The sequence below is a fragment of the Peromyscus californicus genome, unplaced genomic scaffold (assembly GCF_007827085.1).
Source record: "Peromyscus californicus insignis strain IS unplaced genomic scaffold, ASM782708v3 Scaffold_15__1_contigs__length_86483966, whole genome shotgun sequence".
In the NCBI taxonomy this organism is placed as follows: domain Eukaryota; kingdom Metazoa; phylum Chordata; class Mammalia; order Rodentia; family Cricetidae; genus Peromyscus; species Peromyscus californicus.
The window spans coordinates 50,875,108-50,889,132 of NW_026294447.1; the positions used below are offsets into that span (position 1 = coordinate 50,875,108).

The 14,025-nt window shown below is 38.0% G+C and overlaps 1 protein-coding gene across 5 annotated transcripts in view; it reads right to left on the bottom strand.

Annotated features, from left to right (window-relative positions):
* The window catches only part of Trip11 (thyroid hormone receptor interactor 11), an 81,480-nt gene that overhangs the window by 57,549 nt on the left and 9,906 nt on the right, over nt 1-14,025 (bottom strand). For 4 of the 5 annotated variants that reach the window (XM_052738802.1, XM_052738801.1, XM_052738800.1 and 1 more), the window contains 5 exons: nt 10,915-11,025; nt 8,372-8,650; nt 4,510-4,569; nt 2,530-2,695; nt 1,514-1,876 (listed from right to left, as the gene is read on the bottom strand). In XM_052738802.1, the coding sequence (XP_052594762.1) occupies nt 1,514-1,876; nt 2,530-2,695; nt 4,510-4,569; nt 8,372-8,650; nt 10,915-11,025 (979 nt within the window). The remainder of the gene's footprint in view (nt 1-1,513; nt 1,877-2,529; nt 2,696-4,509; nt 4,570-8,371; nt 8,651-10,914; nt 11,026-14,025) is intronic. The other variant, XM_052738803.1, reaches the window with a different exon arrangement.

The window sequence follows — 14,025 nt, forward strand, 5'->3', positions numbered from 1 at the left end:
GTGCTTGTTCACAGGCCAAAAGAGGGTGTTGTGTTTCCTCCTCTGTGACTCTCCATCTATTTAGTAGTCCTTTGAGGCAGGGTCTCTTCCTGCACCTGAGACTCATGTTCTCTAGGCCATGCTGGTACGGTAATCCTCCTGTTCAGGTACACACAGATGCTCTCAGCTTGACATAAGGATGGTGCGATCCAAAGGCTGGTCCTCATGATTGTGCAGTAAGCACCCTTAGCAACTGAGCCCTCCTCCAGGCCCCAACCCTCTTGTTCTTAACCATTTTTCTACTTACTCCATTAAGAGATCTGTAACAGTTAACTTGGACAATAAGCAATTATGACTGATTGAAGTAAGTCCATGATTACAGAAATGGGAAAAGAGGGAAGGACTAGGAGAGTGGCTCTATTGTTAGACAAACTCAAGTGGCTCACTCAATCTAATATACTTATTTCATAAATGAGGAGAGCTATTTGGGGGTCCAGATCCCCCTGAACTGCCTTCCCTTTGCCTAAGTGGCAGCTCCCAGAGCTGATGCACCCAAGAAACCCTGGTTGTGGGGGTACAATCCTGAAATATCACTCACTCACACACACACACACACACACACACACACACACACACACACACACACACACACAAATTAAAAACCAGGAAATAAAAACTACAAGACTCGGTCAAGGTTGACTTCTAGAATTCTGCTTCCCAAGGACTGGAGAAGGAATATGAGAAAGGGAAAGGAGAAGATGATCTTACTTTGAATTTAATTTTAGGTTGAAAATCCATGTTATATATAGATTTGGCCATTCAGGTCAGGAGCTCATGATAGAGTGGCATGAAAGATAGAGATATGGGTGTTCACTAGCACCCAAGAGCTGGAAATTTTCAGAGCAGGGATGAATGAGTTCATACAGAGTTTATACTAAAAGAGGACAAAATGAAAAATAAAATGCATATTTTCAGCTAAAGAGTTTCCTCTCACTATTTTCCTGCTACGTATGAATACAGGTGCTTTGCCTATTTTCTTTAATACTAACTTTTTTGTTCAAGTATTTAAAATTCTAAGCATCAGTTGGAATATGGAAAATAATAGTCTATTTATCTATGGTTCCTGTCACTCAAGCCTTTGCTTCTATATAGAACACTTCAAAGGATAACAATGGATTTTTGCTGATGGAATGCTGGGCTCTGATTAGTTACAGACAATGTTGAGTTCTGTCTACATTAAAGGAACAGACCAATACCTGTGAACAACAATTCCTATATCCATACACATTTCTCAGAAATCTATCTGGCTTCCTACATCACTGACTACCATGTAAACACCTAACAGAATAAGGAAGGGAGGTTGAGAGACATCCTGCTAATCCTTAACCCTTATTATAGACAATTCCTATTTGGTGCTGACCAAACCCCACAATCTACTCAAACGACAAAATCATTTCCATAAACACTCCATTTCCATAGAATATACAGTTATAAGTGCCAAGAAACACCAATGTAAGTTCCAAACATTTTATACCAGTCAAAGCTTGCTGTAATCTCAAGACCTCTGCAGCTGAGGAACTCTGTGGCAGAGTCCTCTCCTCCTCTGTCACAACATCCCTCTGGCCCCGAGCAAGAGGCTGTGATGTACTGCATTCCAGCTTCAAGCGCTCACACTGCTCAGTCAGCTGTCGCTTTTCCACTTCTAGCCGCTCCTGTTCCCTCTTCCACACTTCTCGCTCATGTTCTGCAGAAGACAATCTTTTATATATCTCTTTTATTTTATCCTCAAGTTCTTCAATTTTTTTGGTAGATTCTACTTTCTCCGTCTGTAGAATCTGAATAGTGTTTTGCATATCATACATTTTAGAGTGATCAGTTACTGTAACTCCTGAGCCACCTAAAACATAAAACAACAACAACAAAAAAAAAACAAGAGGAATCAAATGACAAGTTCCAAAAAGTAAATTGCTTGCTATGTACAATACAGAGACTTAAGAGATTTAGAACTCGGACAACTTAAAAAGTCAAATTACTATCTTATAATTTTAAATAAATAAAAAGTCAAATATTTTGTTTGAATCAACTACTAAAAAGTCTATATATCTGAGTCTATAACAAAGTGAAGATACCTCTATTTTTTTTTTCTGTAGCATCATCAGCAAACAATGCAAAGCAATCCAACCCATAAGTGCAGAAGGTCTTTCCATGTCTACAGCCATCACTGCAGACTTAGCAATGAGCAGAATGAGCCACTTCTTTTTTTTTTTTTTGGTTTCTCAAGACTGAGTTTCTCTGTGTAGTTTTGGTGCCTGTCCTGGATCTCCCTCTGTAGACTAAGCTGGCCTCGAACTCACAGAGATCCGTCTGGCTCTGCCTCCCGAGTGCTTGGATTAAAGGTGTGCGCCACTGCCACCCGGCCAGAATGAGCCACTTCTTATTCCATGGACCTTGGTCTAAGTTTACGATAGTAGTCTAATATTCTGATCTATGAATTGTCTACGGCTTGTTATTTAACAATGTCACCTAGTCTGTGAGTTAGTAAACTCAAACCTTGCTGTAACAGATTTTCCAGTTCTTCAATTCGTTCTTCATAGTCACTTAGCTCTTCTCGATGCCGACGACTTATCTCTGTCAGTTTCTGTTGATGCGCATTCTGCAATACTGACATTTCATGCTGATGGTCATCAATTTCCTGACTTCGATTCTGTTTAAGCTCCTTAAAAAAAACAAGAACAAATTTAACTACATGTATGATCAATAAATAATCCAGTAAAAAGTGATTCATCTCACTGTTGTCTAGAAGTTTGTATTATTAAAATTATCTGAACATATTAAAGATGAAAAGCATTCAACCACAGTTCCCAAATTAGGACAATTCTGACAGATCCATGCCTTCTTAGGATCTTAAAGAGCTGTCATATTTTTAATAGGGAAACATCAAGAACACAATGAAACAAAAGATACACAAACTATCTTTTCCCTTATACCCGTCTTTTCCTAATGGCATATTCCCTCAATACTAGAGTCAACAACCTGGCTTTGTTTTGTTGTTGCTGTTGTGTCAGGTCTTTGTTATGTAGCCCTGCTTGGCCAGGAACACAATATAGAGCTCAGGCTTGACCTTGGCTTGTGACACTCCTCCTGTCAGAGCCTCCCTAGTGCTGGGATTACAGGTGCATAGAGCCACATCCAGCTCTCTGGCTAATCTTGGATTGTGAAAGCAGTGAGGTCACTGGAAACCTCTGACGATGAACACAGCTAGTCACGGTCTCGTTCTGCAGAATGCAGTCCACACTTCCAGCACAGCCTAGTTTTAGAGTGCTGGATGTATCACTTAGTTACATCATCTAATCTGACAGACTAACAACCTTGCTCTAACAGATTAGAGTTCTTCAACCCATACAGGTTTTCCTTCTGCTGCTATTCTCTTGCACAATCACCCTTTTGTCAGTCTTGAACTCCCAAACTGCCAAGAGCAGTGCCTCCACCCAAGCTGATAAAATTTCTCCAGGTCCTGACCTGGAAGAGCACTGAGCTGCATCTTCAAGTCTGGCTAGTGTGTTCTCAGAGCCATTCCCATTGCCATCCCTCCTGACACAGACTACTTTGGGACCATCCAGTAAATCTTTTGCTTTACCAAGCCAGAAAAGGTTCTTGTATATCACCAAGGATCCTAATAATAAGTAGCTGCCACTTCCTAAGAAAAAAATAATCCTGGAATTATATGAACCTATGTACCAACACTGATCTTTACACTGACACCTCTGAACAAGGCTGTAGGACGGTGTTCTGACTGATGAAAATACAGACTCTGGGAAAGGTTACATAACATGCCCAAGCAGCACAGCTGAGAGCGGGTGCAGCCAGGATTCACACACATCTGACTCTGGGATCTACCTACACTTGCAATGTAACATTACGCCAAAACTAAAAGTTCTGTACCTGACTATAATTAAAACCAATTCACTGCCATGATGAATACATGTAATCAAGACTTTTTTCATAAAAGAAAGAACTGACAAAACCCAGAAAAACTCTATTACTAATGTAAAATAGTTATTTACAGTGAATGTTAGCATTTTAGCCAATATTCTTTAAGCTCAAACCCTTAAAATGTCATCAACTTGGCAATAGGAGGAACAGAAAAATACAAAGATCTAGGATTATTAAGAAAACATTTAAAACCAAATGTTCTCGGATATACTTTACTGTAAAGAATAAAACAGCTGGGCATTGGTGGCGCATGCCTTTAATCCCAGCACTCGGGAGGCTGAGGCAGGTGGATCTCTGTGAGTTCGAGACAAGCCTGGGCTACAGAGTGAGTTCCAGGAAAGGAACCAAAGCTACACAAAGAAACCCTGTCTCAAAAAAAAATAAAATAAAATAAAACAGTTGAAAAAGAATAAAATACTTGAGTATCATCATCTAAGTAATCAATTTATAACTAAGAGTCCTACCAATTTGGCTTATATCTATAATATACAGATATTAGATGCATAGAAGATATTGGCAATCAACAGTTTGATTTACCTTAATAATATTTTGCAGCTTGCAGATTTCGGTTTGATCAGAGCTTTGTGTTCCCTGCACCTTAGTTTAGAAAGAAAGAATTTTAAAATATTACACTGGTATTTTCTGTAAAACAAAAAGTCACAAACTAACTTTATTAAAAGGTTATTATTTTGTAAAACAAGAGCATTTCCCAGACATGTTCTGATTAAGAATACCATACACTTTTCAAAGTCTTTAGTATATTAGTACATAATACATAAAAGATACCACAGTCAAGAACTTTTTAACTAATTGAGGAGATAATAGCTTTACAAAATAAAGTTTATATGGAAAAAATAAAATATTTTACTAGCTAACCAAAATATGAATATGAGGAAAACTGAATAGCTTTCTAAGATGATAAAAAGTTACCCAATACCAATGCCAGTAAAGGTCTTTTTAAAAAGATTTTAAGCCTGGCGTAGTAGTGCACGCCTTTAATCCCAGAACATGGGAGGCAGAGGCAGGTGGATTTTTATGAGTTTGAGGCCAGCCTGGTCTACATAGTGAGTTCCAGAACAGTGAGAGCTACATAGTGTTTCAAAACAAAACAAAAACAATAAATAAATAAATATGATTTAATACAGGGCTGAGGATGTAGCTCTGTTAGTAGAGTGACTGTCTAGCATTTAGGAGTCCCCGCAATACACAAAACCTGTAATGCCAGCACTTGGGGCCAGGAGGATCAGAAGTTCAAGATCATCCTTGACTACACAGATGTTTGAGACCACCCTGGGTGACATGAGATCCTGTCTCAAACAAACTAAAAATAAAATGATTTTACCCATAAGGTCATATTTTACTTAATACAGAATAATCTTTAACTAAAAAACTTTCAGATTCCTTTCAATGTTGTATACTGACTGGGCTTGAGAGATGGCTTAATTCTTCCAGGACATGCATTCAACTCCCAGCATCTGTGTCAAGCAGCCCAGAACTGCCTGTAAACTCAAGCTCCAGGGGATCTGAAGCCTCTGGTCTTCATAGGTGTCTGCATCCACATGTACATATCTATGCACGCGCGCGCGCGCGCACACACACACACACACACACACACACACACACACACACCCTAACTACTTACCTATCCCCCCCAACACACATAATTAAACTTTTAAATTTTATATATTGTTCATAATCTTTAAATTTTTTAATTGATATCTAGTAATTCTGCATACTTATGAGGTATACTGTGATGTTTCAATTCATGTCCATACTATGTATGCAATGTTCAAAGCAGGGTGGTTAGAACCATCATCTCAAATGTTTATTGTGGTGACAGTATCCAAAATCCTCTATTCTACCTATTTTGAAATATACATTATTACTTTTATCCATAGCCACCCTAATATACAAAGAACACCAGAACTCATTTCTCTCATGTATAGGTAATTTTGTATTTGATCAACATCTATCCACCTCTCCACTACCCAACCAAACCTCTAGTATCCACTTATTTATCTTCATTAACATTTATTGTATGACATGGTACTGAACCAAAGCTGCTCTAAGATTGAAAGAACATATAATGGTAAGACTCCAAAGCTCCAGTCAAAAGATGTCTATCTGAGCAAATGTGATGGTACACATCAACAACCCCAGCTAGACAGAGCAGCTAAGAAAGGAAGATGGCAGGTTCACACCAGCTGGGGCAACACAAGAGGTCCAGGAGGCACAGGAAGTGGGAGAGAGGCTCGAGATGTGGCTTAGTGTCAGAGTACTTGCCTAGAGTAGCCATCACTTCAATACTCAAAATGTGTGTGTGTGTGTAAATTAATCACTCTGACAATAGGAATACTGTTTATAGTAATAACTTAGACTCCTTATCTATAAAACAAAAGTAATAAATGTCCCACATGTTAAGGATAATAATATATATTGGGGTAATACATGGAAACATTTTATAAAGTATAATACAAACAATAATTTTTTGTCTTAACTAGAAAATAAGCCTTGCTGAAAGGTTCCAATTATGCCTTTTCTACCTTTATAGTCCAGTTTTTAATCTTCCATATACTAAGCATTCAAGATATGTCAAATACATTAAAAAAAAAAAAAAGAGCCATTTCTTCCCTTTTAAACCTTAACCTAACCATGTTTCTTTTATTTGCTTACTTGGCTGTTTTGTTTTGTTGTTTAGATAAGATTTTGCTATGTAAGGTGGTCTTAAACAGGTTCAAGAGGTAAAACACTCGCTGCCAAGACAGCTGACCTAAACTCAATCCCGAGGACTCACTCACACAGAGGAAGGAGAGGACTGACTCTCACGAGCTGTCCTCCAACCTTAACATGCATGTGTGTGTATGTAACTCCTCTTCACCCCACACATAAATGAATAGGATTAAAAAAAAAAAAACTAATTGTGATTCCCAGATTATCACAATTGCCTGGTACTTCTTTGAAGTTCCGAAGACCCTAAAATAGACATTAAACCAAAGCCTCCAAAGACAAAGGAAATCCAGGCCATTTTCAAGGCTCCAGGTTATTCTTTGCCTATAAAGTTTAAAACCTGGCTTCGAGGAGGTAAGATGTACAGACAGTCCCAGCTAAGGTTTTGAGTACTGTACACAGTAAGCAAAATTTTAATTGAGATGGTTTTTCTTTTTCATAACCTGATTACATCCACATACTTTGGTTTTTTTAATATACTGAAGTATACTTATATGCTATATTTCCCCCTATATTGATGAAGTTAAATCCAAATGTCTACTGTCTACTGAAACCTCCATAATACATATAATCTTGGTATAGCTGGGTGTGACAGTGAACACCTTTATTCCTAGCCTTAGGGAGGCAGAGGCAAGGGGATTTCTATGAGTTCAAGACTAGCCTGGTTTACAAAGTCAATTCCAGTCCAGTGAAGGCTACACAATGAGAGCCTCGTCTCAAAAGAAAGGGGAAAACAATAACAACAACAAAGAACCCTTGGTATATAGGACACAAGTTCCTTGGAAGAAAGTTTACAGCACAAAATATTAGCACTTAATTTCTAGTGCATTAGATATAACACACAACATTTAACATTTTTTTTTCTTTTTTCTTTTTTTTTTTTTGGTTTTTCGAGATAGGGTTTCTCTGTGTAGCTTTGGAGCCTGTCCTGGAACTCACTCTGTAGCCCAGGCTGGCCTCCAACTCACAGAGATCCGCCTACATCTGCCTCCCGAGTGCTGGGATTAAAGGTGTGCGCCTCCAATGCCCAGCTTAACACATATTTTTAAAGATTATTTATGTGTAGTTGTTGTGTCTGATCTGTGCATCACATGCATGCAGGGTCCACAGAAGTCAGAAAAGGGCATCAGAGCCCCCTGGAATTAGAGTTACAGTTGTAAACTGCCATGTGAATGCTGGGAATCAAACCTGGGTCCTCTGGAAGAGCAGGCAGTGAGTGCTCTTAATGGAAAGTCACCTCTTCAGTCCCAGCATAACAATGTACTTTTAATACTAATGATCAAAATTTCATTTTCCATGTTACTAGAGTTTCTAGGACCTCAGACAAAATCCTAACACAGTTTCAAAAACAATGTCTTAAAGCTCTGTATTTCTGTCACCAAAGACTCCAGGGGTACTAGCTCAATTTAATTTTTATCTTTTGAGTCTGGGTTTATAACTTTATTTTTTGAAAGTGAATTTATTGCTTTAATTTAAAAAAAATTTCTACATATCACACAGAAAAGAAGACTGAGGCTGAAAAAGAAAGCTGGATGCTGCATTAGAAAACAAATATATCTTTTCTATTTTTCTAGTCAAGAATTATTTCTGGTACCAAATGCTCTGCCTAAATAATAGCAGCAAGTTTACTAACTCATAGTTTTCACAAATTCATCCAATTTTTTTTACAAACCTCAGCAATATGTCTCCAGTGTCCAAGTTCAGATTTGAGTCTTGAAACTTCATTTGATAATCTGTTTATTTCTTGTTGTGATGAAATCACATCACCAAAGTCCATGTCATCTTCATGGAAAGCTGACACATGATGACTGATACCATAACTCAATGAAGGTGATGCAGTGGCTGCTGGTACCCTGCCAGATCCTGGATGTACAGACTGGGCAGCTGATTGCAGTCTGAGCAGTTCATCCTGGAGTGCAATCTGTCTTGCTTTAAGGTGGTTGATTTCTTCCTATGTATTTACAATCCATGTTTTAGAGAACATATATCTAAAAATTCTATTGGCCTTCTTATAGATTCAAATGTTGAAAGGCATTATGACCCAACAATAGCACTTAATTAAGTGAATCCAGATCTTCCACCATACCCTAACCACAAGACTGTTAGTTGAAAGACAAACATAATTCCCATAAAGTTCAGATAACGTTGGAAATGGTATGAAGATTAGAATTTCACTCACATGTCAACTAACACACTAAATTTCTCAGAGGAATGTGAATTTGCTATCACCAAAATATAGGTAATTTCTCAGACATGTATAATTTATATATCCAAACGTTTTCTCGGGACTCTCCTGCTAGTGAAGTCTTAGGTAACTTAGGTAATTCAGACCACAGCTAGATTTAGGACCAAGAGGTTCATGAATCAGTAGTAACTCTGCACAGTCTGCACAACATGTCTGAAAGAATGTTTTGATTTATTAATCCAATCTTTCTAGATAAGATAACAGTCAGCCTATGGTGATTAGCCCATGAGTCTTAGAAAGAAATGCATTAAAAGAGGCCCAGGCTTTAAAACTAGCCAAGAGGAGCCAATGACAACCTGACCCTATTTAGAGAGAGAACAGCATAAAAATTCTGAATTCTTAAGCAGAGTTCTAACTGAAGGCTGCCAATATCAACTTATAAAGCTATGTGTGGTGGCACGTATCTATAATCTCATTAATCATGGGGCTGAGGCAGGAGGACTATTGCAAATTTGAGTACATTCTGGGCTATATATAAGTACTAGAGCAGACAGTGCTACCTAGCAAGACTCTGTCAAAAAGAAAAAAGAAAAGAAAAGAAAAAAACAAAAACAAAACACACACACTCCCCCACCACCGCCAAAAAAGCTGGTGATATAGCTCAGTTGGTAGAGTGCTTTTCCTAGTACGCATCAAGTTCTGATTTGATCCCCAGTAGTAAACAAAACAGGGCACAGTAGCACATACTGCAATCCTAGCACTCTGGAGACTGAGACAGGAAGCAGCTCAGAAGTTAAAGGTTTTCCTCAGCTACATAGCAAGTTTGAGGCCAGACTGGGCTACATGAGATCCTGTCTTGAAAATAATTTTAAGAAGAGGGCTAGGATATAGCTTAGTTGTAAAGTGCTTGAACATGTGCAAGGTACTGGGTTCAACCCTCAGTACTAAAAAAAAAAAAAAAGGCATATAAGCTTAATTTGAACTTGTATCTCTTTTTTGTATTTGTTTTATTCTTGCAGTAATTGATTTTAATATAAAATTATCAATTATCATTAGCTTAGAAACTTTAGCTCTGTTTATTTTTCTCTTAAATGCAGCACACTTTTTATTCTACTTTAACAAATCACTACCAGAAGAACTAGAAACCAATTCATCTACATTTTTGTTGTGTTTTAGTTTTCTTCTGTGGTGCTGGGAAGTGAACCCAGGGCCTTCCACACCAGACAAGTACTCTGCTCAACTACTGAGCTACAGTCTCAGTCCTTGCTGAAATATAAAATCCAAAAGATGAGTGTGGTAGAAATGAAGTTAGTCAACAAATTAAAGAGTATCCAAAGGACCTGGATAATAAAATAAGAAATGGGTCAACTTAATGGAAGCATTTACTGGACTCTACTTATGAATTAAACACAAAAGAAAATTTACAACAGGAATCAGGGTAAGATTGGTTAAATTACATAATATTTACCTATTATCAATTATTAAGACTTCAAAGAAAAAATAATGCCAAAACAATCATTTTAATTAAACTAAAAGAAAATAGAAACATTAGCAAAAAAAATTGAATTGTAAAACATTTAATATACTTCTATGTGGAAAACGCAAGTACATGCCAATACAAAAAGTATTAACATATGCAGTCAAAATGTATTCTTACAAAGGAAAATGGCATTAGCAATGATCATACTGACTTAAAATCAACTTTAGAAAAGTATCTAGCATATGCAAGGTCCTGGGTTCAATTCTAAGCACTGCAAAACAATTTAAACTAAATAAATGTTTTTAAAACCTAAGAACATACAATAAATTATATTTCATAAATATTAGAAATTGTAAGCAACAGATCATTAAAATATGTTATAAAAGACTTTTCATTTAGAAGCTACAATTTATTCTTCCTGAAGATTAGCTTCTAAAATAAACTTAACAGGGAGGCTTCCCCAATTTTATGAACTCTAGTATTTTTTATGCTTTCATGAATATAAAAAGAGCCATGAAGGAAGGATGAAGTAATGAGGGTCAGCTCTTGCCTCTTTCTGCTGCAGCTGGCTGCGGTAACTGGAGGACTGCTGCTTGATTTGTAGTTCTGAGGCCTCATGCTTTTCCTCTAGGTCAGTGTAAAGCTTTTTAAGTCTTTCATTCTAGAAGCAAAGAGAAAAGTATTTTCAACAAAAAGATTTCAAGTCAAGCATGTTAGCAATCATTACATGTACACATCATAAAAAAATTACACAAAAAAATGATGTAAAATATCAAAGGTCTCAGACTGAATTCTGGCTTTTAATATACACTTTTAAATTAAAATCCTAATGCTAGCTTCATTTTCTCTTCAACAAACTCACAAGCTGGCAGCTTCTGAGTTTGTTGAAGAGAAAATGAAGCTAGCATTAGGTTCCCAAAATATTTATCAGTTTTAAAGAAACAAGGAAAAGCTGAGGTAAAGCTAGGTAGATGCCTCAGTTGGTGAAGACAGTTGATTGCAGTGCCAACCTCAGCATCATTTAGTCCTGGAGCAAATTTGGTACAGTACCCAAATTTGGTTCCCAGTGTGAAGAACAGTAAACATTAGGGTTTGCTTTTTCTCTCTCTCTCTCTCTTTCTATCAAACATTGTAAAATTTATGTTTATGACAAGGAATTCAAAGACTTTTAAACAGATGTTTTAATCCCCCATACATACCCAGTAAAACCTTGGTTTACAAAAGGCCTGCTGGGAATTAAGTGGCTTTCTTTCATTTCCTTTGAGCCCAATCTTGAAAGACTGTGAGGTCACACCCCAGTCATTGAGAAGAGACCCAGTTACCACATAGTTAGAATAAAAATCAAGTTCATTTCCTATCCAGATGTGCTCACTCTCCTGAGCACATCCTCTTGAAAAAGAACGAAGTTTTGCCTGTCAAGTCACTTCAATTGAGGCCAGTCTTGGTGGTGCAGGCCTTTAAAGCCAGCACTTGTGAGCCAAAGGCAGGTGGATCTCGGAAGTTTGGAACCAGTCTGGTCTACATAGAGAGTTCCAGGACAGTAAGGACTACATAGAGAGACACTGTCTCAAGAAACAAAGAAGAACAAAAAAAAAAAAGGGCACTATAATTAGAGTGGTCTCTTTGTGACCCTCAAGTCTAGCACCAGCACACACATTAGGAAGCTCACAACCACCTGTAACCTCAGTTCAAGGAGAGGCTAAGAGTACTGGCTTCCTCAGGCACTGGCATGAACATGCACATACATGCATAAATTAAAAATAATAAATGTTTCTTAAAATAAGTTGGGGCTGGAGAGATGGCTCTTCCAGAGGATCCAGGTTCAATTCCCAACATCCATATAGACACACAACTATCTGTAACTACAGTCTCAGGGAAGATATGAGGCACTCTTCTGGCCTCCAAGGCACTGTACACATGTGGTGCACAGACATATACAGACAAAGCATACATACACATAAAATAAACAATAATTATAATATTACATGACTGGGTATAATGCATGTCTTTAATCCCAGCACTCAAGAGCAGTGAGAGCCAGATCTCTCTGAGTTGGAGACCAGCCTGATCTACATAGACAGTCCCTTGCTAGCCAGGGCTCAATAAAACACACTATCTCAAACAAAAGTCCTTGTCATGAGATGGTGGTGCATGTTACAATCCCAGCATGGGGAAGGCAGAAACAGGTAAGCTTGCTCTCCAGACAGCCTAAACTAATCTGTAAGCCTCAGGTCCCAGTGAGAGATACTGTCTCAAAGATAAGAAACCTGGCGTTGGAGAGATGGCAGTTAAAAGCACTGACTGTTCTTCCAGAGGATCAATTTCCAACACCCATGTGATGGCTTACAACTGTCTGTAACACTAATTCCAGGGGATCTTCTTCTGGCCTTCATGGGCACTGTATGCATATGGTCCTCAGACATACATGCATATTAAACACCCATAAATAAAGCAAATAAACAAACAAAATACAAGGTGGATGACTCCTGAAGAATTATATCCAAAGTTGACTGCTGGCCTCCACATGTTCGTAAATACACACAAAAGAAAAGAAGGAAGAAGGAACAACTAAAAGTCGACATAGGAGGCAGCTGAAATCTATAATCAATAGTTACAAGATAATTATGTTCCTGTTTATGCATGAATTAGTAAGTGGCCAGATGAATCCAAAGAACATTGCCTATTTTGTGTTTGTTTTGAGACAGGGTTTTACTATCTCATCCTGACTGGCCTGAATCCCAGTCCAAGTGATCTTCTTTTCTGCTTTAATGTTCTGAGTATAGTTGGGATTGCAGGCATGTAACACAAATCACACCCAACTCTCCATGCTTTCAAAGCCATGAAATGGGAGGCTGGAAGTGGCCCAGATCACTGGTTGGTTGTTCTTCCTTCCAGATGACCCAGGTTTGACTTCCAGAACCTACACGGTGGCTCAGAGCCATCTATAACTCCAGTCCAGGTGATGTGATGCCACCTTCTGCTCTTCACAGGCACTGTACCCATGTGGTACACAAACATTTGTAAGCAAAATACTCATACACACACTAAAAATTGGGGTTTTCTATATTTATAAATATTAAAACTTCTAGTGAAGTCAGGAGTGGTGGTGCACACCTTTAATTCCAGCACTGGAAGGCAGAGGCAGGCATATCTCTGTGAGTTCAAGGCAGCCTAGTCTATAACCAGTCTGAAAACAGGGCTACAAAGAGAAACCCTGTCTAAAAAAACAAAAAAAGAAAGTTCTTCATTATCATTTTATTCACACTTGTGAAAAACGATTTACATTATATAAAAATATAAGAAAGACTAAAAGCGTCTACTAGGTATAAATAATAAATGTAATAACTATTTCCTTGGCAAAAAGAGGAAAAGGCAGCTCAGGTAATTTGTATGGTTTGCAATTATAGACTACTAACTAGGATGTGGAATAGGCTAGCCAGTGACATAGCAAGACCTTGTCTCTAAAAATAAAAACAAAAACAAAACAACAACAACAAAAAAGAGCTAGGGAGGTGGATCGGTGGGTATAATGCTTGCTGCACGAGTTGAGGACCAGACCTCAGAACACCAGAACACACGTGAAGCCAGACTCATCTATAATCCTACTATTCCTACTTTTAGACGTGAGGTGGATTCAGGAGAATCCTGAACGCCTGTAGCC